Here is a 23,815-nt window from a genome sequence, read left to right as displayed (position 1 = left end):
CAAGGGTGGCCTCTGCTCATGCCGCAGCGTGGGTCTGTCACCTGGGCTGGGGCAGAGGAAGGTGGGGTACGGTGCCAAGGCCGGCTGGCAGGAGCGGGGACGGTGGGAGCCTGAGAGTCTCGTGAGTGTGGGAACCGGGAGGCGGAGTTTCCACGTCCCCCCACAGACTTCTTAGTAGTGGGTAGAATGGACCTCACAGCGGCACAACCTGACGGAGCCTACCTCTCCACAGCAGGGTGTCAAAGGTAGTGTCACCCACATGGGACCAAAGTGACACTTGGGCTCCCAAGGGAGAACTGGGGAGAACACCATATTGCTTCCTGCCAAAATGAGGACATTGTGGAAGGATCCCCCGCCCCATGTCGTCTCATTGTCGTGTTTTGGCGCTGGGGACGGAACTCAGGGCCTGCCGTGAGCTGGGTGGGCACCAGCGGCTAAGTCTGTTCATAAGGAAATGCTCCGACCATCCAGGTGCAGACTGAAGAGCTGGTTTGTGTCCCCCGAATGTCAACGTCACGAGAGGCCGTGAAAACCTGAAAAACCGTTCAGATCCACAGCAGATGTGATGGTGGAGCACAGCAGGAGGTCCTGGATTCAATCCTGGTTCGGAAAGAGGTCTCCAGAAATGTGATGGAATGAACAACACAATTTAAATGTGGACTGTGTATATCACATAATAGGGTCGTATCGGAATTGGTTCAATTTCCTGAATTTAATGACCGCGCTGGGTTCATGTCACGAATGCCTGGTCTTCGGGAGAGACACACTGCGAGACGCCTGCGACCCCATGTCAGCTGTGAGCGCGGGCATCACAGTTGTGGGCGAGTCGCTCAGCAGGTAAGCCCCCTGGGTCCAGTCCCCGGGGCTAGGGAGACGAAGAAGAAAGGCAGTTTAAACCCTGGCTGTTTCAGAGTGACCGGGCGTTGGCTGAGAGCCTGGCCACATTCAGGGCCTCCCTGGGTGCCGCCCCTCACACGGGACAGGCGCTCATCTGTCATTAACTGGAGTCCAAGCTTCGCTCATTCTCCCAATGTCCTCTTCTGCCCAGGACCCAGTGGTGACCCAGGTACCACGTCCCCTGGGCTCCTCTGGCTGTGACCGTCTCGCCACATGCCTGGATTTCATGACCTGGGACCCTTCTGACACTTTCCTCCTGACTGGACGGATGCTGTAGTTCCAGGACCAGGGAGTCGAGGGGCCATTCTCCTGACCTCATGTCCAGGGTCCATGCCACCAACATGACTGGCCGTGTTCACGGTGACTCGAGCACCTGCTGAGGTGCTGCTTCTCAGGGTGCCTTGCGAAGTCCCTCCTTTCCCTGTTTCCATTCCGCCTTGTCTTGGACGGCGGCTGCGGGCGTCAGGGGCTGCATTCTGGGCCAAAGGGTCTCTTGACACTGACCCCCACGCGTGATGCTCACTCCTGTGGGCTGACCTAGGCCCCGAGTGAGGATGACGTGCAGGACGTCGTAGAGAAACAGAGTCCAGGAGCCTGTCCACCCCTCCTATGGCTTATTGTGTAAGAAAACGAGGTGGATCCTGAGAGGAAATGACCATGACCTGGACCGTGAGTGTTCTCCCAAGGCCCTTCAGGAGGGGGCCTGGAAGGCCACGGGTCGAGAGTGAGGCCTCACAGGGGACTGTGGGCCCTGGGCCTCCTCTTTGCTTTCTGGCCATGAGGTGGGCTGATCACTCCTCCACATGCTGCCCTGCCACAGGGCCACAGCAACAAGTCAACCATCCTAGGCTATGACCCTAAAACCCACAATCCCAAACCAACCTTTCCTCTTTATAAATTGATTATCTCAGGTACTTTGTTCTAGTGATGGGAAAGCTCATTAACATAATTACCATGATACGTGTTAAATGGAGAGGAAATTTGGAGGAATTATAGACGACATTATGCCAGTTTGTAAAATATGACAGCAGACATCTGGGCTGTGGGTACAGCTAGTGGTAGAGCATGTGTGAGCCCTGGGTTCCATTTCAGCATGTGAAAAAGGAACAGAAACACTTAGAATCTATCAGAGTTATCAGCTACAATCGGAAGGACATAAGACAAACTGTGGCTATGTGGGATTGGAGGCAGGATGCGGTGTGATTTTTCTACTGTATTTTAAATATTTTGCCATTGTCTGAACTTTTTCTAATGGGGATGATCTTATTTATATTTGCTTTTTTTTTTTTTTTTCAGAACTGGGGATGGAGCCCAGGCCCCTTGCACATGCTAGGCAAGCATCGACTACTGAGCCGCCCAGTCCTTTATTTTATTTTGAGGCACAATTCCCTCGGTGGCCCGGGCTGCCCCCGCCTCCTTAGCCGGATGACGGGCATGCCCTCCATGCCTGATTAATACTTATGAAAAGTATGAATTGCAAATAAACACCTTTTTTGTTTTTTGTATTGGGTGATAGATTGAACCCAGGGGCCTTGACCATTTAGCCACATCCCCAGCCCCCCCCCTTTTTAAAAAAATTTTATTTATTTTTAGGTTGTAGATGGACACAACACAGTGCCTTTATTTTCATGTGGTGCTGAGGATCAAACCCGGGTCCCGCCCGTGCTAGGGGAATGTTCTACCGCTGAGCCACAATCCCAGCCCATTTAAAATATCTATTTAACAATTTTTTTTTTAGTTGTAGGTGGATACAATCCTTTTATTTATGTGGTGCTGAGGATGGAACCCAGGGCCTCACACATGTGAGAAGACACTTTACCACTGACCCACAGCCACAACCCCAGCCGCGCTTTTTACAAATTTAAATAAAGAGAGACAAGACCTTGCCAAGTTGCTTAGGGCCTTGCTAAACTGTCAGGCGGGCGCCAACACGCGGCTACCTTAATGTACTTGATGATCCACTGATTTCTCTGTTTTAGTGGACTCCTTATTTTAATCAATGCGATCCAGCCGGTTGATTTTAAAAAAAAAATCACAGCTAATGCTTCCATGTTCTCTTTAAGAAAATCTTGCCCAACCCAGAATATAGTCTGTATTTCCTTTTAAAATCCTTATGCTGTTTCCTTCTGCAGATCCCATGACTAGAACCTTAGAGTTGGGCGGCGCTACCCTCGGCCACCAAGGTAGGCTGCGTCACCTTTTGGGTGCCATCGGTTGGGCCCCGAGGTCCTGCACCGCAGAAGCCCATGCCCCGCAGGCCTGGTCCAAGGCGGCTCCCGGGCAGAGGGGCGGCTGGTGGGAGGGGGCTGTGGGGCCACGGTGGACCCCTCCAGGCCAGATGGCCACGTTGGTTGGGGTGACAGGGCCGGCGGGGCGGGTGGAGGTGGTTCTGTCTGCGCCCTGACACCTGCGCCTGGTACAGTGGAAACAGGAGGACCGGACCGCCGCGGCCCAACACAGCCTGTGGTTTCTGGGGGCACTTTCTTTGACCCTCCCGTCGGCTCTGCCATTCGGGTGCTGCTCCAGAGCGCACGTACCGGCGGGCACCCCCTCCTGGCTCTGCAAGGTCCGCCCGGGGCTGCAGGCGCAGCGGGCTCAGGGCGCGGCCGGGGAGCTCGCGGGCCGCATCCTTCCGGCGGGTCCTGATGCTGCGCCAGCCCCGCGGGCCCCCTGCTGGCCAAGCGCCTGCGGCAGGCTTGTGCTCAGCGAGGGAAGTCGCTGAGGCCGGGGATGCGGGCACGCTGCGTTTTGTTCCCAAGTCACCCCTCTGGGCTGAGATGCTTTTCTGTGTAGAGAGATTCTAAAGCCAGCAGGCAGATCCCCCTCCTGGGGGCAAGTGATTTGGCACAACTGCTTGACGAGTCGGCCCAGGGCCTGCGGCCACGGGCATCCCGAGCCCCAGCGCTGGGGGCGCTGCTCTGGGGGCGTCCTGGGCACTAGGGTGCAGAGCAGTCCCAGGGCAGGCGCACCTCCAGCTGAGGTACCGCAGAGCCCCGGGGGAAAGCCACCCCAGGCTGCAAACCGCTGCTTCCGTGACACACAGCTGGTTTCCCCTCCTGCTTCCCGGGAGGGCAGCAAGGCGGGGTCTGCGGTCCAGGGAATGTCACCTCAGGGCTGTGGAGCAGCAGTGTGGCTCTGACTCTGGGCCCTAAGGTGGCGGCAGCTGCTCCCCGGGAGCCGGGGCTAGTGACAGGAGCACTCAGATGTGCTGTTTCTGACTTGTGTGGGGCTGACGGCATCACCGCGATGTGCTTCTCATCAAGTCACCCAGCAAAGTCCTGGCCCTGCAAGCTGCCCACAGCCCCACTGGCTGCCCAGCGGTGGCCTGCAGGCCATCCTGGTGAGACCAGATGGTTGGGACCTGTGCGGCTCCGCAGGTGGCTTCAGGGACGCAGCTCACATCTGTGTGCACCGGGGTTTCTGCCCGTGGGGCCGATGGGTCACACGCACTTCCGAGGTGACAGGTGGTCTTCTAGCTTTGGTGTGTGCCAAGATCACCTGGAACACCACGGGCCCCACCACCATCAGGATGATTTGGTAGCTAGGCACCTGTCTGGCCACTCAGGTCCCAGGCAGCACTGCTACTGCTGGCCTGGGGACCCCAGAACGTGAGCTCCACCCAGGGCTCCTCAGGGGGGCCAGAGACTGCTCCTTCTCCGGGCGTCCTCTCCTGCACATCACCATTTTTTTTTTTTTTTAAGGGATCTGGGGATTGAACCAGAGCACTTAGCCTTTTTACTTTTTGAGACAGGGTCGTGCTAAGTTGCTGAGGCTGGCCTTGAACTTGCAATCCTCCTGCCTCAGCCTCCTGAGGTGCTGGGATTGCCGGCCTGCAGACAGTTTGTGATTTTTTCCAGTCTCCACAGTGACTGAAGGGAGTGAGAGCTGCACCCTGAGTCCCACCCCTGCATGTGCCGGTTCTCTGTGACGGGAACAGGGAGGGGGCCCATGGGGGAGATGGCCACTCTCCCACAGAGCAGGGCTCCACCTGGCTCTGTGGTTCCCTGGCTGGGGGACCTTGGGCCAGTGAGGGCCTTGGTTTCTGTCCTTGTAAGGTGGCTGTAGGTGGGAACTGAGAGCCCAGAGCTGAGGTGCCACAGCACCCACAGAAAACCCCACTCGGCTCCTGGCGGCGGGTACAGGGAGCCGGAAGGTTCCCGAGCGGCTACCCATGCAGAAGCGCTTCATGGGCCATGTCTGTCACCCAGGGAGGCTATGATAGAGCCCACGTATGATTGGGATCCTGCTCTGCCCCCAGCTGGGCCAGGTGGCCATCCTCTGCACCAGGGAGGAGAGGGGACCACATCACGGGAAGGTACCAGGTGCCCGTGACCCCGACCCAGGAGGAACACCTGTGGGCTCCATGGGATTGGGGGCGCCAGGCGGGCGGGCTCCTGGAGGTGAGGCTGGGGAGGGAGGGCCGGGCGTCAGAGACGACAAGACAAAGCCACAAGGTCTGTTTATTCTCCACACGGCTGGCTGTCAGCTCGGCCGCCTGAGGGGCGCCGGGGGCCGGCCGCCGCCCTTCTTCCTACTGGCTACCTACACACACACGCACGCGCTGCCCCACCTGGCACGCAGCCCACACCCAGGGCGCCCAGGCTCCAACTGCGAGACGCGACCCTCTGTGGAGCCGAGCCTGCCCTGCAGCTGGGCAGGGCGCAGGGTGTCCAAGGGGCCCTGCTCCTGACCCCCCCTCCTGGGTGTCGCTCCTGCAGCTGCTTCAGGGCCAAGGTGGGGGTGTTGGGGACCCCAGAGGGCACGAGGAGTGTGGGAGGGGACACAGACGGGCCAGGATGTCCTAGTCAACCTCTGTGCAGGGCTAACCACGGAGCCCAGCTGGACAGGAGGTCATGACCATCTGTCCCGGGGCGTGGAAGAGGGCAGGTGGGAGGCAGACAGACATCCATCCACGCACCCAGCACAAGAGTCACAGAGCTGGGTCCTGTGCACAGGACACACTGGCCAAGGGGTGCGGGATGTAGGAGCTGCCCGCCGGGCGCGGGGCTGGAGTCCCTCCCTGGAGCACGCCTTCTGGGCTGCTGGGACGCGGCACCAGGACGCAGCACGGGCCGGGCTGGCAGTGAGTTCTTCCTGGCACAGTGCCAGCAGGACAGCCAGAGGTAACTCTGCGGGTCCTTGGAGACGGAGGACGGGGCAGGGCTGCAGAGGGCTCCCAAGGCCACAGGGTCGCCACGAGGCCCAACAGCACACTGTTGCGTCTCCAGAGCGGCCCAGGAGTTCTAGAGAACTCTGCAGTGCCTGACTGGGCTCTGCGGGGCTGGGGCTGGGGGGGCGGGGGCCGGGGAGGCTTGGGACAGGACGGGACAGGACGGGACGGACAGACGGGGCGGGCGGAACAAAGTCTCTCAACGTGCAGGTCCAACTTCAGTTTCTTTCCCTCTCTTGGGCAGCCCGACGGGAAAAAGTGGCCAACCACACGGGGGCCGCAGCTGGCGGGCAGAGCAGGACGGCGCCGGGACAGCTGCGGGAAGGCAGACCAGGCCCGGCAGTCAGGCCGCAGCAGGAGGCCAGGCCCGTGTGCGTGGGCCAGGGCTCTGGGGCCATGGCGCTGGGCCAGCGCAGACAGAGGGGCTCAGGAAGCTGGAGGAAAAGCTCACTCCAGTGGGGAGCAAGAGGTCAGCCTGAGCAAGGGCCTGGCGCCATCCCTGGCCCCAGAGGAGGAGGGGGGACAGGAAGCACCTGGGGGAAGTGGCCAGGCCCTAAACGGCTCCGCTCAGGTGTCCCTAAGGTCATCTGGTTAAGAAATCAACGTGTGTGTGTGTCAATGACATTGTGCAAGGTGGCGTCAGGGCAGAGGCCCGGGAGCCATGTCCACTGCGGACAGGCAGGTTGAGTGAGGGACCTTGGGACGCTAACTAAGCCAGCCAGGGCCGCTGGGGCCCACCTGGGACAGTGAGCCCACTGTAACAGCCACCAGCACCACACCTGCTCTCAGGAGTGACAAGCCCTGACATAGACATGGGCCATCCCGGTGGCCGCCGGGCGTCTACTGATCCCATGCTGGGGTAGGGCCAACGCTGGACAGGGTCCCGATGACCAGGGAAGCCTTGTCTGGCCTCGGAGCTCAGGGCAAACCCGGCTTTGGCAGGAGGATCTGCCTGAGGGGCCTCACCTGGCCGGTCACTCCTGCTGGTCGTCGTTGCTGGCACTGGGGGTCCGGCTGCGCATCTGACTCCTGAGCTGCTCGATCAGCTCCGGGTTCTGCTGCTGCATCTGCTGCGCGAACTGCTGGCCCCTGTGGGGACGGTGCAGCTTGGCGGGGGCCGGCCGCTGCTTCCAGCTCCTCCTTCCGCCCAGACTGGACCTGGGGCCTCTGCCTTCCGTGCCGGAGGACACCAGGTCCCTGGGCACCCAGGGACGTGCTATGTGCCCACCCGTGCCCCGTGGAGCAGCTCTACTCACGCCTGGATGAGGGTGGCCAGGTCGTTCTGCAAGGGGCTGGTGCCGGGAGTTCCCAGGGGGTTGTGGCTGCTGGAGATCATCCCGGACACACTGTGGAGAGCAGCAGGACTCAGCCAACGGCCAGACGGCCCTCCCCATGGGGCCCTGGTGTGTGGCCTGGGAGGTCCATCCTTCTCAGGCCGATTCTCTGCACCTGGCAGACCCCCAGGTCCCCAGCCCAGCCTCCCAGGACTGCCCCATTCTGGCCTAAACACAGTAGTGGTCTTAGCCAAGTGGCTGCCCCCAGAGACACTGCATGACATTTGGGGTGACCATGACCAGCACTGGGGTGTCCTGGCAGGGAGAGGTGGAGGCAGGGATGCTGCTCAGCAAGCTGCAGTACCGGAGAGCCACCCAGAGAGCCACCGGAGAGCCACCTGGAGAGCCACCCGGAGAGCCACCCGGCCCTGCCGAGGACCCTGCTGTGGCTGAGAGAGCAAGCTTTGGTGAGGGAAGAAAGTGGCCTGGCAGTATGTGCTCGGCCAGCCACTCTGGCGCGTACCAGGGACCCCGACCCTCACCCCTGGTTCACAGCAGCACCACCCCCTCGGGAGACGCAGAGCAGAAGCCAGGGGTCTGCTGGCAGATGGGCAGCACAGCCTGACCCCGTATACCCAGAGCGTCCTCGGCCAGCAAGAGCACAGTGACAGCTGCAGCATGGATGGTCCCAAGGACCTGGTGCTCAGCGAGAGCCAGACACACAGGCCACAGCGTGTGACCCAGTGACAGGGGAGTCCAGAGATGGGATGTGGACTTGCAAGACTGGAAGGGATGGGGGACAGCTTGTGGGGAAGGGACTTCCTCTGGGGTCACAGAGTGTCCAGGAGTTACACTGTGGAAGCTGGCCCCCGACACTCTGAATACTTAACACCAAGGAACTGTTAAACTTCAACTAAGAAAGAAAATACTGTGAATTTTGATACAGGCCTTGCTAAGTTGCTGAGACTGGCCTTGAACTTGTGGTCCTCCTGCCTCAGCCTCCCTAATCACTGGGATTACAGGCGTGTGCCACTGTACTTCGTTTTTCAAAATAATTAAAGTTTATGTCATGTACACTGTGCCACAACAAAAGAAACCCACCACACAATGACACAAGGATTGTCACTTACAGCTGCTGAACTTGCGGGTTGTTCATGAGGTTTGACGCCTGAGGGGAAACACACAGGTTGGGAAGCCACTCTCCACCCCGAGTTCTCACCGTCCCCCCACCAGCGAGGGAAGTGCTAGCCACTGACCCTCGCTGCCAGCCCCACATTCCACCAACCTGGCCCTCCCCCTACGTCTGCTTGTCCCCTTGCTTGCGTGGCAGTGCCAGCTCTTCCCACTTGCACCCCGGGGGCCTTGAGACCTGGAGCCCTGCTGCTTCCTCGCAGGCGACAGGGCCTTGCCACACGGCCGCCTGCTCTCACCCGGCCAAGCCCCCGCGTCTGCCCCAGGGCGTGTCTGGGTGTGCCCGGGCACGGGACGGTCTCTGGGACCCACTCAGCGTGCCCGAGCAGACTTCACGGCGCCTCCAGGGTGGCGGCTCCCAGGCCGGCGCCTCCTTCTGACGGGCAGGAGGCAGGTGCCCTCCGCCTTCCCAGGTGCACGCGGCTCTGCCAGTGTGGGTGGGGTGGCTGCATGCCCACAAGGCCTGCCGCACAGAACCGCTGGCAGGCCATGACCTGCCACACCCACGAGGCCAGGACTCTGACCACTGTCCACTGCTGCCTGAGCCTTGCAAGGGCAAGCACAGCTGCCCTGCCCTCTGCTGCAGGGGAGGCACCCGGTGGCGCTGCTCCAGCCGCTGCCTGCTCTGGGGAGGGCATCCTCTGGCTGCCAGGACACTGATGGCCCCTCTTTTCATTTTTTTGGTGCTGGGCCTTGGACCCAGGGGGGCTTGACGCCTGAGCCACATCCCCATCCTCCTCCACAGCTTCCACCCGAGATGCCGCGTGCACCGTGGTGCCCAGTGTCCTCCCTAGCAGTGCACCAGTCACCGCAGCCCAAGGCTGCAGGCCCTGTGCGTGGCAGAGGGGTGGGCACTCAGGGAACGTGGTGCAGTGTGGATGGCTGTGTAGGGTCCTGGCTACCACAGGCTACTAGGTCCACTACCAGAGGCTAATGTCCCTTTCACAGTAGAAGCACTGGCATTGGAAAGTGGCACCTGGGACCCTGCATTATCTTCTCTGGACCCCAGGAGATGGACACAGCCAGACATTTCTATTGCACTCTCTACCACACGGGGGAGCTGGGGGTCACCTCCTGGACTCTGTGAGCCTGGCCCTGGGTGGGGGCTGTGGGCGGGGAGCCGGGGCTGTTACCATGCTCACGAAGCTTGGGTTGGTCAGCATGCTAGTGATGTCAAAGCTGCCCACACTTCCTGTCTGGAGACAAGAAAGCACTGGTTAGTGGTGGCCGGACACAGGACCATGGCCAGCAACCCTAGGGCCTGAGGGGTGAGAGCCCTGCGGGGCTCAGCGGCCCCTTAGCCTGAGTACCAAGGGGGGCCGCCTCCTGGCACAGACCGTGACCAGCACTCTGGGGAAAGCCTGCTAGGGGCCAGGCCTTTGACTTCCTGCGCTGTGGCACCCTGGGCTGGCGAGCCTGCAGGGGCAGCTCCCTGGGCTGACCACCTGCAGGGCCCACCCTGCCCCGAGAGGGCCTTTCAGGGGCACGCCCCTTGTGGGCTCCCAGCCTCACCACCCAGGCCACGGGTGCACGGGTGGCTGAATGAGCCAAAGCAGCCAGCCCGAGCCTGCCACCCAGCTGGGTCACAGCAGGGCCCTTGCCACCTGACCCAGGCAGTGCTGCCCAGGCAGCCCTGACCGGCACTCTGTTTCCCGGGTTGGGGGGGTAAACTTCTGTCCTTGTGACAGTCTTTCCCGTGCCGAGTCTCACACGTGAACACCACAAACCCCGGGTCGCCGAGGCCCCGCCCACACCCCGCAGCCGCCCGGCTCACAGGACTCGGGGTCTCCTGCAGCTTCAGCTCCGCTATCTTGAGGTTGGACTTGTAGGTCTCGTTGTCGGGGTCCAGCTCCAGGGCCTTCCTGTAGTAGGCCACGGCCTCGGTGTGCTTGTTCAAGCTGGAGAGCGCCAGGCTGCGGGGAAGGGTGCTGCTGAAGGGCCGGGCAGCCGCCAGGGTCCCGAGGTGCTGCCTGCCTGGGCTTGGCGGGGCACACCGCCTGCAGGGACTCCGGGGGTGTCTGAGCCCAGGCCCACCAGAAGGGCCCCTATGGCCACACACAGTGCTTCCTCCTGAGGTGCGGGGACGGGAGGACGTCACTCCAAATGTCATGGTCCCAAAGACCTGGGCTTGGCCTTCGTGCACGCTGCTGGCACACAGCTGCTGAAACGCTGGGACACCCTGAGTGTCAGTGCCCCGGGACACAGCGGAGTCTGGTGAGCCCCCAGGCAGCTTGGCAGGGGGCAGTTGACCACAACAGTCCAAAAAGAGGACAGGAACTCTGTGCCCCACACTGTGTGGACGGGGCTCCTGTGCTTGGCCCCTGAAGTCTGGCTACTCCTCTCCGCAGGCTGCCTGGCTGCCACCACGCCCAGCCCAGGCCCAGGGCAGGGACCCGGGAGCTCTGGACCCCCAGCCGCCTTCAGACGTGGGGTGCACGGCTGGTGCCTCAAGACGGGGTCGAACCACCCCAGACAGACGTGTGGAGCTGAGCTGGTAGGCGGCTTGCCACGGCAGGGACCAGGACCCCGCAGCCACTCACCCCATGCGGCCATAGGCTTTGCTGTAGGCCGGGTCTATGCAGATGGCCCTCTCGCAGTCCTGCACGGCTCCTGCGTAGTTCCCCAGCTTGCTGTAGGCTGCGGCTCTGCGGGGACAAAGGCAGGCGGCTCCTGCAGGCAGCCCCGGGGCTAGCGGGTGGCGACAGGCCAGCCAGGACGCAGAGGGCCAGGACACCTGGGCACCGGCCTGTGGGCAGAGAGGGGCGCAGCCTGGAGCTGGCCCTGGCACATGGGGCCTCGGCACCAGATTCTGCCACCAGGTTCTACCCACTCATGGGGACACCAGAGGCCAGTGTGCCCACAGGCGTGCTGAGGGAGCAGAGAGCAAGGCACCGACGCCACCCTGCCTGGCCGTGTCCCAGCTCTGCCTTCACTTCCTCGTCTGTCCCGGGGCAAGAGAACCCGTTCCTCACCAGGAGGGAGGCCACCCAGGACCTGGCCAGAGACAGCTCCTGCCCGCCCTCTAGCAGCCAGCCTGGCTGGAGACCTCTTCTATTTCGCCCCCCACATCCGGGGGGTGCACTGCAACCCCGAGTGCAGGCCCGGGGCCGAGGCTGCGTGCTGGGCCTCCGAGGAGCGCACCTGAGGCGAAGGGCACAGGGCCAGAGCTCCCCGCGCGGCACTGAGCGAGGGCTGTGCGCTGTCTGCTCTGGAAAAGGCCAGCGGGCAGCAGAATCCTGTCACCTTGGCTTTCAGAGCCTGACCTGCGCAGGGGGAGGGGAGGGCCTGCAGCCACCTGGCCACCCTCAGGCCCCAGCCCTGCGCCACTCCCTCCCTGGCTCCCCGCACGCTCTCAGTGAACCCGGGACTTCACTTGGCGACAGCGCCTTGCTGAGCGGCACAGGCCGCTCTCGAACTTGCCAGGCTCCCGGCGCAGCCTCTTCGGGGCTCATTTCCGACAGAGGGAAGCGCTAGGGGAGGTGCTGGGGAGCAGGGGTGTGGCGGCCGAGGGGCGGCGGGGCCTCAGTACAGAGCCAGCACCCCACCTGAGAGGCTGGGGACAGTTCCCTCAGATCCTGGAACAGCTCCGACGCCACGAGGCATCCTGAGGAGGGGACCTAAGGCCAAGGGTGACGCGCACTTAACTCCCTGCCAATCGCTGTCGTGCCTGTATTCTGACTGTCTGGAATCCCTGAGGTGTCCTGGGGCCGGGGTCCAGGCTGTGGGGCCTCAGAACTTCTGCGTGCTCTACTTGTCCTATCTCTGCCACTTTCCTGACAACCCAGAACTAGTCCAAAATAAAACGGTAAAAGAACAAATCCCAGGAAAGCAGCCAGGCCCGCGCAGGGGACTCGCGAGTGACGGACACACTCGGGCGCGGCCGCTCCACGGCCTGGCACCGGACTCTCCGTCCAGCTCCGCTCCTTCCCCAGCCAGGACGGGCTCTGCGAGACGGCGCCTCACACCGCGAGGCTCTGCCAGGGCAGCTGGCTTCTCCTCCCCAAACAGGCCAGGGTCAGGATGTAGCCGTGGCAGAGCAGGCGGTGGCACGTACAGGACCCAGGGTCTGTCCCCAGCACCACATGAGACAGAAGTGGAGGCCAAACGCTGCCGCTCACCACCATCAGAAAGGCCACGGCAGACGCGTGACACGTTCTCCAAAGGCCAGCCTCCGCTCCCGGCATGGTGTGGGCAGTCGTACCCCCAACCACAGGTTAGGAGGCCACCTCCTGACCTCCCTCCTCCCGAGGCACAGGTGGACAAGCCCATCTGCTGTGCCCGCGCTCCCTGGCCCCGCGCACTGAGCCTCCTGGCGCCCGGCCCGTGGCACCTGTTGCAGAAGTAGACGGCGTTGGCGGGGTTGAGCTCAATGGCCTTCCCATAGAGACGCACGGCGGCCTCGAAGTTCTCCACCTTCATCTGCTCATTCCCTAAAAGGAAAGAAAGGTGTGTGCCCAGCGTGTCACAGCAGACCTGGGGACACGGGTGTGACCCTGGCTCGCCCGAGCTCCGATCACAGGGCAGGGTGCAACATTCAGGTCCCGCTCAGGAACTGCTGGAGTTACATGGGGTCCTCCAGGCACAAGCTTCCAGCTCTGCACGTGAGCGGCAGGAGGCCCAGGCCAGCAAGCAGAGCCATCCCCTGGTGTCCTCGGGAGACTGGATCTAGAACCCCCACGGACACCAAAATCACAGGTGCTCAAACTCCTGGAATGAGATGGCACCTCCTCTGGTAGACGCCACAGCATCCCCAGGTGGCCCTATGAGCACTCTGGTAAGAGCGGCTAAGCCATGTCGTGCAGGACGGACAGTAAGGGGACACTTGTGACCAGTGTGATGCCTGTTTTCTGAGTGTTACGATCTGGGGTTGCCTGACTCTGCAGATGGGGAGCCTGGTGGCACAGAGGGACAGCCACTTCTTGGACTCTCTGCTGACCTCACAGCACCGTGGCTGTCCTCTGAGGCCTGGTCCCTGTTCCAACAGGGAGGAGGGGCAGCAACCACCTGTGGCCGTGCCTGTCGTCCTGGGTGATGGAGCTCAGTGGTTTTCCCTATATTCAGTGCACTGCGTGACCATCACCTCTATCCAGTCCAGAACATTCCATCACACACAAAAGAAAGACTGTCTCCACGAACAGTCCCCTGTCCCCTCCCAGTCCCCACATCCACGAAGCCCCTGCCTGCCTCTGACGTCTCCCGTCACTGGGTCACACACTGTGGACTGTCTGGCTTTCCCTGAGCATGAGCCGCAGCCATGTCACCTCGCTCCTGCCCTGGCCGAGGACACCCCATGGTGGACGGACTGTGCTGTGTGTCCCTTCATCCCGAGGGACACCTGTGGCTCCCCTGGCTGCCTGGCTGCTGTGCATGTGACTGCAGTGTCTGCCAGACGTGCTGCTTCGCTTCCCTGGAATCCACCCAAAGTAAATGGCCGGTCAGAGAAACTACCCCAGGCCCCGAGGAGAGCAGGCGCCTGCCTTCCACGATGGCTGTGCCATGCGACACTCGTGCTGGCTGTGCTCGAGAGGCTGCACTCTGTTACTACCCCCATGCATTCCCCTCGGGCCGGCTCGCTGACCACTGCCCTCCAGCGTCACCTCCTGACTGGCCACTGGCCCTCACCTTCGGTTTTGAGGCGCTCTGCCTCTGCCGAGTCCTCCTCGGAGGGCGGGGTCCGCTCAGGGCTCCTCAGGTCCTGTGGCATCTCCTGCCCGAGGAAGGTGCCCCAGTGTGCTCAGGCAGCCCTGCAGCCTCAGCCTGGCAGTCCCCGTGGGACGGCTCTGGACAACCCGCTCAGAGGCTCCTGGCCCTCTGCAGGGCCCTGGGGAGTGACTGGGGCCACTAGCCCCTGTTCACAGGATGAGGATGGCCAGCGCCCCTGGGCCTGGGTTCCGACTCTGAGCTGGTGGGGGAGCAGTCAGCACCCCGAGACGTTCCCGCTGCTGCTGTCCTCATTTTGGGGTGAGGTGGGGGAAGCCCGGGGCTCACCTTGCCTGTGGCGGCTGCTTCAAATATTTCTGGCAGAGTCTGGGGAAGCGCCAGGCCACTGTCCTCCACCGACACCCCGAAGGCGGTCTCCAGGCACTGGATGGCAACTGCGGGGGAGGACGGGGTGTTCCTGGGAGGCCACCCAGCCCTGGGAGGGCAACGCCGGGGGGTTCTCAGGCCTAGGGGCTCACACGTCCTCTCCGGCTCACAAAGGCCCCCTCGCCCACCGCCCGGGCCCGCAGGCTCCTGACTGGGCTTCCTTTTGTTCTGATCCACCTCAAAGCCCGGACGCTTGGGGTGGACAATGTGCCCACACCTGCCAGCAGGAGAAGCAACGTGGGCTCAGGTGGCTGACCTCAGGGCTCTCTGTGGAGTCACAGTGCTGAGGCCACCTGGTGGAGGGGTGGTGGGCCTGGTCTGGCCTGGAGGGCCATATGGGGGGAAGTGCCCAGGGGCACTGCGGGACTCCAGGGGAACCTGGCACGGGTCAGCAGCTCAAGTTCTCTGCCCCCGCAGCAGGGAGCCCACTGCCGCCTGCCGCCTGGACCCAGGGGCTGACCCAGCTGGAGTGGAGGGAAGGAGGGCGCCTTCTCCTCCCCAGGTGGCATCCATGCTGTGGCGCCACCCACCCCGGGCAGGTCCCACAGCGCCCCTGGGCTCTTTCCTCCTAGGCCCCACTAAGCCCCACTGCCCCTCACCTGGAGGGTGTGTGCAGATGCCCACAGCTGCCCACCAGAGCCTCCTTCTGCCCTGAGAGCTTCAACAGAACTTCCACAGGAAGCAGACACAGGCAGAGGAGGCCTGGCAGAACACAGGCCACCAAGGCTGCCTCCCAGAGGCGTCCTCTCCCTCCCACACCTGGCACCATGCAAGGGGAGGACGCTCAGCTCTCGCTGGGGACCAGTGGGCTGGGAACCTGGGGCAGGGACCCAAGGAGAATCCTTCTCCCACAAACGTGCACAGAAGGGCTGGGAACATTCTGGAACCACAGCTCAATGGATGATGACGGGGTGATGAAATGCTCCTGAAGGGGGCTTGGCCCACAGCCAAAAAATAGAACTGGGCCAGCAGGTGGGCACTGGCCCTTGGATGGGCTCCTGCCCTTCTCTGGGCTGATTACTTACCTGAGAGCTGAGGAAAGGCCAGGTACCTAGGCCTGGCAGCGGGAGGCCGCCTTACACTCACCTGTCCACAGTTCAGTGGGGGCCGGGGTCCCCCCACCAGGGCAGGAGGTAGACAGGGGGCCTGCATACCTTCTAAGCTCTCCTGGGCATCTGAAGAGAGCCCCCCGTGCCGGAGCTGGTCATGCAGGAACTGGATGATGGCGTAGGCCAGGCGCTTGTTATCCATCTTGAGACGGAAGGGGGAGACGCCCGAGGTTCAGGATCTGTGGTGCACGCAGAGAGGGTGTGCTAAGTGGTGGGGACGGGGAACCTCCCCCCAGCCCCTCACACTCTGCTGCAAGCATCCAGACCTGCCGCGACTCACTGGGCCCTGCCCACTGCACTGTGAGGGCCACTTCGCGTGTTCTGGGCAGTCTCAATCTCATGGGGATAGAGGCAGGACCGCAGCATTATGCAGGTCACAGATGGGGACCCCAATTCACTGATCTGCCTCTGTACACAGAACGACCTGGTCCCAGGGTGGACGCGGGGCTGCCTAGCGGAGGCCAGAGCCGGTGCTCTGAGCATCTCCGTGCCTGGTCCACCTCTTCCAGCGCACACTGACTGCACACGTCAGTATCAGAATGTGTGGCTCTTCTCTAAGACACTCGTGCCCCACCCGGGTTCCAAAGACCGCCTTGCTCCTTGGCGCCTCTGCTCCCAGTGCTCATGGGGACTCTCGCCTTCCCCACACAGTTCTAGGGGTCCCAGAGGGTGCGCCAGCCCCGCACCTGGAACTGCAGCTTACAGACGGGCTGTCCTGGTGCCTGGACCAACCTGGAGACTTTAGCCACAGTGGCCTCGGCAGTGCCAGCAGGAAGCCCCGCGAGGACTGCCCCAGCCTCCTGTGGGGCAGGTGCCAGGAAAACCAGCCGGCCAGCCAAGAGGGCCAGGGCAGGGTCAGGCCTGCGGTGCAGCTGCCCGGGTGCCACCTAGGGGCACCAAACGTGTGGTAGGATAAGCAGCACCCAGTGGGCTGCTGTTCTGCCCTGGGAGCTCAGGCCAGCCACGCGCAGGAGACACAGACCGATTTCCAGGGTAGGGAGACGCTTCGCTGGAACTGTGGGCGCTGGGCTGGGGGCCCCCTGCTCGGTTCCCTACGGCTGCGTCAGGGTGACTGCTGCTCCGCTTTGAGCCCTGGTCCAGCTTCAAAGTGAAGGCACTGGCCCAGGCCCCGGGCCCAGTTCTCCTCTGAGCTGGAACAGCACCCAGAGTCTGGTGCCTGAGACCACTCGCACACACAGGTCAACTGCCAGGTGCCCTTATGGGCTGAGCTGTGTCCCCAAACTCCATAGGGTGAAGTCCTAATCCTCAAGACCCCAGAATGTGACTGTGCTGGAGACCAGGTCCTCACAGAGGTAATCAAGTTCAAATGAAGCCACCAGGTGGCCTGACCTGTGTTGATGACCCTATAAACAGGGGTTTTCAGTTCTGACGGAGCCCTGCTGTCTCTGGCCCTTGCTACGCAGCCAAGGCCAACCAGGCACCGCTGGGGACGGGGAGCATGGTGAGCCCCGTGCTCTGGACTCACAACAGCAGGTCGGTCCTATTTTTAGGCAGCCGACTCAGGCAGAGGAGCCTGGTAACATGCCCAGGGCCACTATGCAGGGATGCACAGGTTATCAACGCAGAGGAAAGAGGCACCAGTCCACCTGCAAGGGGTGTCTGGCTGTGCGCCACCAGGGACCCGGGAGCCAGAAGCGGAAGCAGCTCTTCTTCTGCAGGGAAGTGCGTGTTGATCTCCTCTCATTTCAAGTGCCCAGGTGTCCAGTGGACCAAGACACAGGGTCGCACACACAAGGCGCCTGTGGGTGAAACTGGAGAGCGAGCCCTGAGGTAGCAAACCTGAGCACTTGCTCTGTGGCCTGTAAACCACACACTGTGCCTGTCAGCAAGTGGGGAGCCGCCTCCTGAGGAAACAGACTCCGCCACACACTGGGGACTGAGCCCAGGACGCTCTACCACTGCCACACCCCCAGGCTTTTTGGTAGGTTGCCCAGGCTGGCCTGGAACTGGAGATCCTCCTGCCTCAGCCTCCTGAGTAGCTGGGATGACAGGTGTGGCCACCACACCCAGGGAATTTTTAACAAACTGAGATGGTTTGTGGATTCCCTACCCATCTCTTGTGCAGCGAACATGGTTGCATCTGTTTCCAGATGGTTTCATTCCTAGAATGGTGGCTCTCAACGGGTGATGATTCTGCCCCAGGGACCCAGGCCGATTCTGGGGACAACTGGTTGTTATGACTGGTGGTGCTCTGGCTTGGAGTGGGTGCAGGGCAGGGACATTGTTCAGCATCCTACAGTGTCCAGGATGCACACCCCGGAGGACAATTGGTTCCAGTGTCCACAGTGATGCCAGGGGCCTTGGACCAGAACACACAAGCCGGAGGAGCCAGGCACTTGAGGGCAGCTGTGGGCCCTTCCTGCCCCTCACCTACAACACAGACAGCCAACAGGCCTGGGACCAGAGATCAGATGCCTGAGGTGTGTTGGTCCCCCTAAGATGCGGCACAGCCTGTGACCCCTAGGAAATGAGGAGTGGGCCTCCTGACCCGTTGCCTTCCACGACTGAGTCATCCAGCCCCTGCTTCACTCAGCTGGCGGGGTGTGCACACCATGACCCCAGCACCACAGGAGGCTGGCGCAGGAGGGCCTCAAGGGCGAGGCCAGCCTCAGTAACTTAGCGAGGCCATAAGAAAGTTAGGGACACCCCATCTCAAAAAAAGAGGCTGGGGATATGCTCCGTGGCAAGAGCGCCCCGGGTTCAATCCCCAGAACTAAAACAAGACTCGGGTCATGTCAACAGCCTGGTGCCAGACGGCGTTGCACGGCGTGGTCAGTGTGGTGGAAGTGCCTGTGGGTCTGTTTCCGCTTCCAGGAAACCACACCTATGGACAAGTGTCACAAAGGGAGGAGAGAAGCCATGGCTACCTAAGCCACGGCGGCTCCAGGGCAAGCTGTCACTCTGGTGGGCTGGTCCTGTGCACTGTAGGTGTCCCCTGGGGGGCAGGATCACACCCCTGTTGAGACCCCCTGAGATGGGGGATTTCATGGACCAAGAGACCCAGTGTCCTTCAAGCATCTGCCCTGCTGAGGCCCTAGGTGCTGCCCACACTGAAATCCACACTGAGTCAGGAGGAGAGGAGGTCAGGCCCAGCAGCTGAGGTCCCTGGGCAGTGCTGTCCACCGCACACGAGTGCTCTCTGCATCTGTGGGAACAGGGAGTTGACTTTTTTTTCTCCCAAAAAATTAATCCAGCATCTCCCACTTGGCACCATGAACACTGGGGTTGGATCGTTCTGCTGGGTGGACATCCTGGGCACTACAGGGTGCTGAGCAGTGTCCCTGGCCTCCACTCACGCCAGGAGCGTCTCCTGCCATGACAGCCACACATGTCCCCAGACATTGACTCCTGGCCCTGGGTGAAGAACGGTCAAAGACACTAAGAAGAAAGACTCTAGGTCAGGACAGACAGACTTCCCTGGCCAAATGACTTCCAGATAGGAGCTCTGAGAACCTCCCTTGCAGAGCCCCCTGGACCTCGGGACTGTGGACAGGCGGCCGGGGCCGCCGACTCACAGGAGGTGCAGAGCCCTGCACTGCAGGCCCAGCCGGGCCACGACCTGCTATGTCCCTCACCCTGCTGGAGTGGACACGACGTGGTCCCTAAATCTGACTTGAACCCCAACAAGGCTCTTCCCTACAGAGGGCCAGTCCAGTGTCCCAGGAGGATGGCCTGCACGCCCGCTGCCACGCACCCATCTCCTCTGAACAATCACGGCTTGTAGGGTTTTGGCTGTCGGACAAACTTCCCAAAGGAGGCCTGCTCGGCGGGAACAGTGAGGGCTTTATGAGCCCAGGACCGCTGCAGGGCCTGGTCCACAGGCGCAGGAGGGAGGTGGGCGTCGCGGGCCAGGGGCAGGCCGGGGTCCCAGGGCCGGCTCCTTTGGTGAGCTCCAGCCCCTTCAGTGGCCAGTGGCCACCTCCTGTTTTAGCTGAAACAACGTAACAGCACAGCCTCTGCGCGTCCACCTTCCTCCCAGGGTTAATCACTGAAGGAAGAAAACGGCCTGTCCTAAGGTGGCTTCCTACCTTGGAGCCCAGAGAGAAGCACCCGCTGCCACCCCGCCCCGCCCCACCCTGCAGGCTCCTGACAGTGGGGTGCTCTGCTCCTGCGCCCACCCTGGTACTCTGGGGTTCTGACTGGGTCCCATGCACTCCCAGGGTCAGAGCCTGTTCTCTTCTGAAATGCCACTAGGACGTCACTGTGCATGTAAAAACCCTCATGAGGGTGTCCATGAGGCCCTTTGCCACCGGGCGTCACCTGACGTGGGGGTGGGGTCCACACATCCTCCAGGGCTGGCTCGCCTTTCCACCCACACACTCAGGAAGAAACCTCACTTCCTGCCATCCTGGGTCCTGTTCCTACCCTGGGCCTCCTGTTCCTCACACCTGCTTCCCCCACACCAGGCGGTGAGTCCCTGGACCATCTCCCCGGGCCCCAGTGCTTGGCAGTGTCTGATCCGGACCCATGAGAAGTCACCAGCAGACTCAAGCCCTGGGCCTGACTTCCCTGGGGAAGTGGCCTCTCTTTGGCACTTGGTTTCCTCCTAGTGAAGAATGAAAGCTGTCCTGCTGCCTACCCACAGTTCCTCCTATGCCCTCGCTGCCAAAGTCTCGGCAAGAACGTGCAGTGGTGTAGACGGCGAGGGAGGAGCGTAGGGCGCAGCCTCTAACCTGGAGTGGAGAAGAACCCGCAGGAGTCATTTCCCCCTTCCAGGAAGATTTAAGGGTAGATGCTGGCTCAAGTTCTTGGCCTGCTCAGCACTTGCCAGATACCTAGTGACCCACTGTACACGTGAGGGCACTTTGCAGGGATCAGGAAACATTTTCTGAAAGAGGCAGAGCACTAAAAGCCTTCAGCCTCACAGGCTAGAAGAGCTCTGTGGTAACCACTCCATTCAGCCACTGTAGCCCAAATCCACGCACAGAACCAGTGTGAACCTTCCAAGGAGGCTGGCTGAACTCCCGTACATCTTCATTCACAAAAACGGGTTGCAACAGGGTTTGGCTCTCTGATCAATGTGGTGGCTTAACCCTCAGACACTCGAGGAGTTTACTGCTCTATCCCCCATTCTACAGAAAACAAAATTGAGGATAGAATGTTCCCTGGGCCACCCAAGGCTGCAGCTATGATGACACGTCAGGAGGTTTGAATCCAGGCAGTCTGACTCCTGTGCTTTTCCTTGCCCCGCACAATTAGAAACACACACACAAACCAAAAAACCGCACATACTTTCAGGGGTCCATAAATCTCCCACAGGCCATAATGGGGGAGAGTCACTGGCCTAGAATATGTTATTAACAGCAACAGTGTTTGCACACTGGGCTGGGTTACATCCTGGGCATTATTAAGGGTGCTGAATAGTATCTCTAGCCTTGACCCCCGCTCTGTGCAAGGAGCGCAACCTGTTGTGACAACCATAAATGTCCCCAGGCATGGTCCAGTGTTTCCTGGACATGTTGACACCCCCTGGGCTGGGGGATTCTGTGAACCCAAGAGACTGAGTTCCATAATCATTTGCCTGAGTTCCTGGGGTGCAGCCAATGCTGGAATCCACATGCTGAATTCATACATGGTTTCTCAGTCTTGACGCCGGACCCTGGGGTGGGCTCATTCTCTAGGGTGTTGTCCTGAGCACTTCAGGATGCTGAGCAGCATCCCTGGCCTCCACCCATTCCATGCCCTAGTCTGAAGCCACAGATGTCCCCGGCATCACCCAGGATGCCCTGGGGGACAAAACTGCCCTCAGTAGAGAACCACTGGTCCAAAGGTGACAAAACAAATAATCAGAAACAAACGAAAACCACTTAGCCAAAAGGACAGACTACACACGTTTTCTGACACATCATAACCACAACAGCCAGTCTCCAGCAAGCACTTACTGAGTTCCTGGCACCTGATTAACGACTCTTTTAGAAACTTTAACTTCACAATGACCCTGCAAGGCGTGAACTTTTACAACTATGTCGATAAGAAGCAAAGATCTGCTCAGAGAGGGAAAGCAACCTGCCCAGGTTCACACAGCCGGCGAAGGTGGCCGGCCGGTCCTCCCCCTCGATTTCCCCCACCTCTGGCATCCTGTGCCAAAGGCCCTAATGCCAACTAGCACCAACAACTGCTAACCCTTCGGGGTGCCCACGGCGTGCTGGGCCCCGCGACCCAGAATGTCACTGTGACTGTGACAACACCCGTCTTACGGAAAGGGAAAGTAAGCCTCTGGGCAGCCGAGTCGCTGGCCAAGGTCACCCAGGTACGGAGTGGTGACGCTGGGACCAGCAGAGTCCCCGCGTCCGGGCGGTCGTGCTTCCAGGGAGGCCTCAGGAACAGGGGCAGCAGCAAACCCTCTGCGAGCGCTCATCCCGCATGGTCCCCGCCGACAGCCTGCGGACCACCATCTCCAGGGCTGGACCCGGGACAGGGAGGCGAGGGTCCGCGACGGACAGCGCGCCTCAGTCCTGCCTCAGTTTCCCCGCCGCGCCGCCCACTCACGGCACCTCTTGGGACGCAGCGATGCCGGCCGAGACCGCCCCACCTCTCAAGGGCTCCCGAGCCCCGGGAATTGCCAGCCACTGACGTCCAGGCCCACCCAGCTCACAGCGGGGGGCCCCCACTCACCTGCGAGACAACCGAGCCCCGACCCACCGACGGCTGCGCCTGCGCACAGCGGCGCCGCTCGGCCCCGCCCCCCGGGCGCGGCGCACGCGCAGGAGAACCCTGCTCCGTTTTGTTTTCATTTTGCGCAGGTGCGTCCGTGGCCGAGGCGGGTGTGGAAGGAAGTGACGCAATATGGAGGCGGGAGCAAGCTGGTCGTTAGGGCAACTGACCTCTGCCACCTAATGGAGGCCGGAAATTAGGGCTGTCAGCCCGCCGGAGCTGGGGCGGAGCGGTGCATGGTGGGACGGCGGCGGACCCTGCCGGCTGTGCGAGAGAAATTTGTGGTGCCGCCGAGTTTAGGCACTGGCATCCGGAGTGTCATGGGCTCTCCGTGGTCACTGTCGTCTTCTGTTTGTTCATTTATTCATCCACACATCACCCGGTTCACCCACAAGTGCATTCTTTCATTCATTTAATCTCTGCGAATTAAAGGGAAAAAATGGTGTGATGTGGTGTGATGTCATTGTGCTTGGGGAGCTAAGGTGCCTTGGAAGGTGAGGATGACCTCTTCTTTATGTTTGTATTTAAAGATGGGAAAAGCCCCAAGCACAGGGAACAGTGAAATGAAGACGGATGTAGGGTTAAGTTTAGTGTTCTCAAGAGATTACCACCGTTGGTATTAAAGTTGCCAATGTTCTCCCAATTCCTAATTCTTCTTCTTCTTTTTTTTTTTTATTCGGGGGCTGGGGGGAATGCTGAGGACTGAACCCAGGGCCTTGTGCATCCTAGACAATCACACTACTGACCAAGCTATATCCCCAGCCCTCAATTCATTTTTTTTAATATTTATTTTTTAGTTGTACACAATACCTTTATTTTGTTTATTTATCTTTATGTGGTGCTGAGTATCGAACCCAGGGCCTCACATGTGCTAGGCGAGCGCTATACCGCTGAGCCATAACCCCAGCCCCCTCAATTCATTTTTATCCTAGTTAAGATACATGTACAATCAATGTCCCCCCACCCCCCAGACAGTTCAAGATTAACAGAGAACATCACTGGATATAGGTCAGCTTATGCACTGTTTCAAAACACTTGTGATATGAAGTCATGGGGTCATGGGTCCCTTTACTAACACTTTCTTTTTCTTTTTCTTTCTTCTTTTTTTTTTTTTGGTACCAGGGATTGAACCCAATGGTACCACTAAGCCACGTTCCTCATCCTTCTCAAAATTACTATTTTTTGTTACTATTATTTTTTATTTTGAGACAAGATCTCCCTAAATTGCTGCGGCTGGTCTGGAGTTTTCCATCCTCCCGTCTCAGCCTTGTGAGTCCCTGGGATTACAGGCCTGTACCACCTAGCCTGGCTTCTTTACTGACACTTTCTTGATTATACTTTCTAGCTTATGTTTGTTTTCTTTTTCTTTTTAACTGTGGTTTCTTAAATTGATGAACCACATTCAGTTGACA

At 60.6% G+C, this 23,815-nt stretch overlaps 1 protein-coding gene across 1 annotated transcript; it reads right to left on the bottom strand.

The window, feature by feature from the left end:
• Nucleotides 1-5,339: 5,339 nt before the first annotated feature.
• Sgta (small glutamine rich tetratricopeptide repeat co-chaperone alpha) lies at nt 5,340-22,448 on the bottom strand. The gene is made up of 12 exons (XM_027952491.2): nt 22,365-22,448; nt 15,774-15,907; nt 14,521-14,627; nt 14,155-14,239; nt 12,863-12,962; nt 11,073-11,177; nt 10,307-10,445; nt 9,666-9,728; nt 8,472-8,509; nt 7,324-7,413; nt 7,034-7,156; nt 5,340-6,382 (listed from the first exon to the last, which is right to left on the bottom strand). The coding sequence occupies exons 2-11, from the start codon at nt 15,868-15,870 to the stop codon at nt 7,042-7,044; spliced, it is 939 nt and encodes a 312-aa protein (XP_027808292.1). The 5' UTR covers nt 15,871-15,907; nt 22,365-22,448; the 3' UTR covers nt 5,340-6,382; nt 7,034-7,041.
• Between the last annotated feature and the right edge of the window lie 1,367 nt (nt 22,449-23,815).

This window comes from Marmota flaviventris, chromosome 1, assembly GCF_047511675.1.
Source record: "Marmota flaviventris isolate mMarFla1 chromosome 1, mMarFla1.hap1, whole genome shotgun sequence".
Classification (NCBI taxonomy): domain Eukaryota; kingdom Metazoa; phylum Chordata; class Mammalia; order Rodentia; family Sciuridae; genus Marmota; species Marmota flaviventris.
This window is presented reverse-complemented; position numbering and strand designations above follow the sequence as displayed.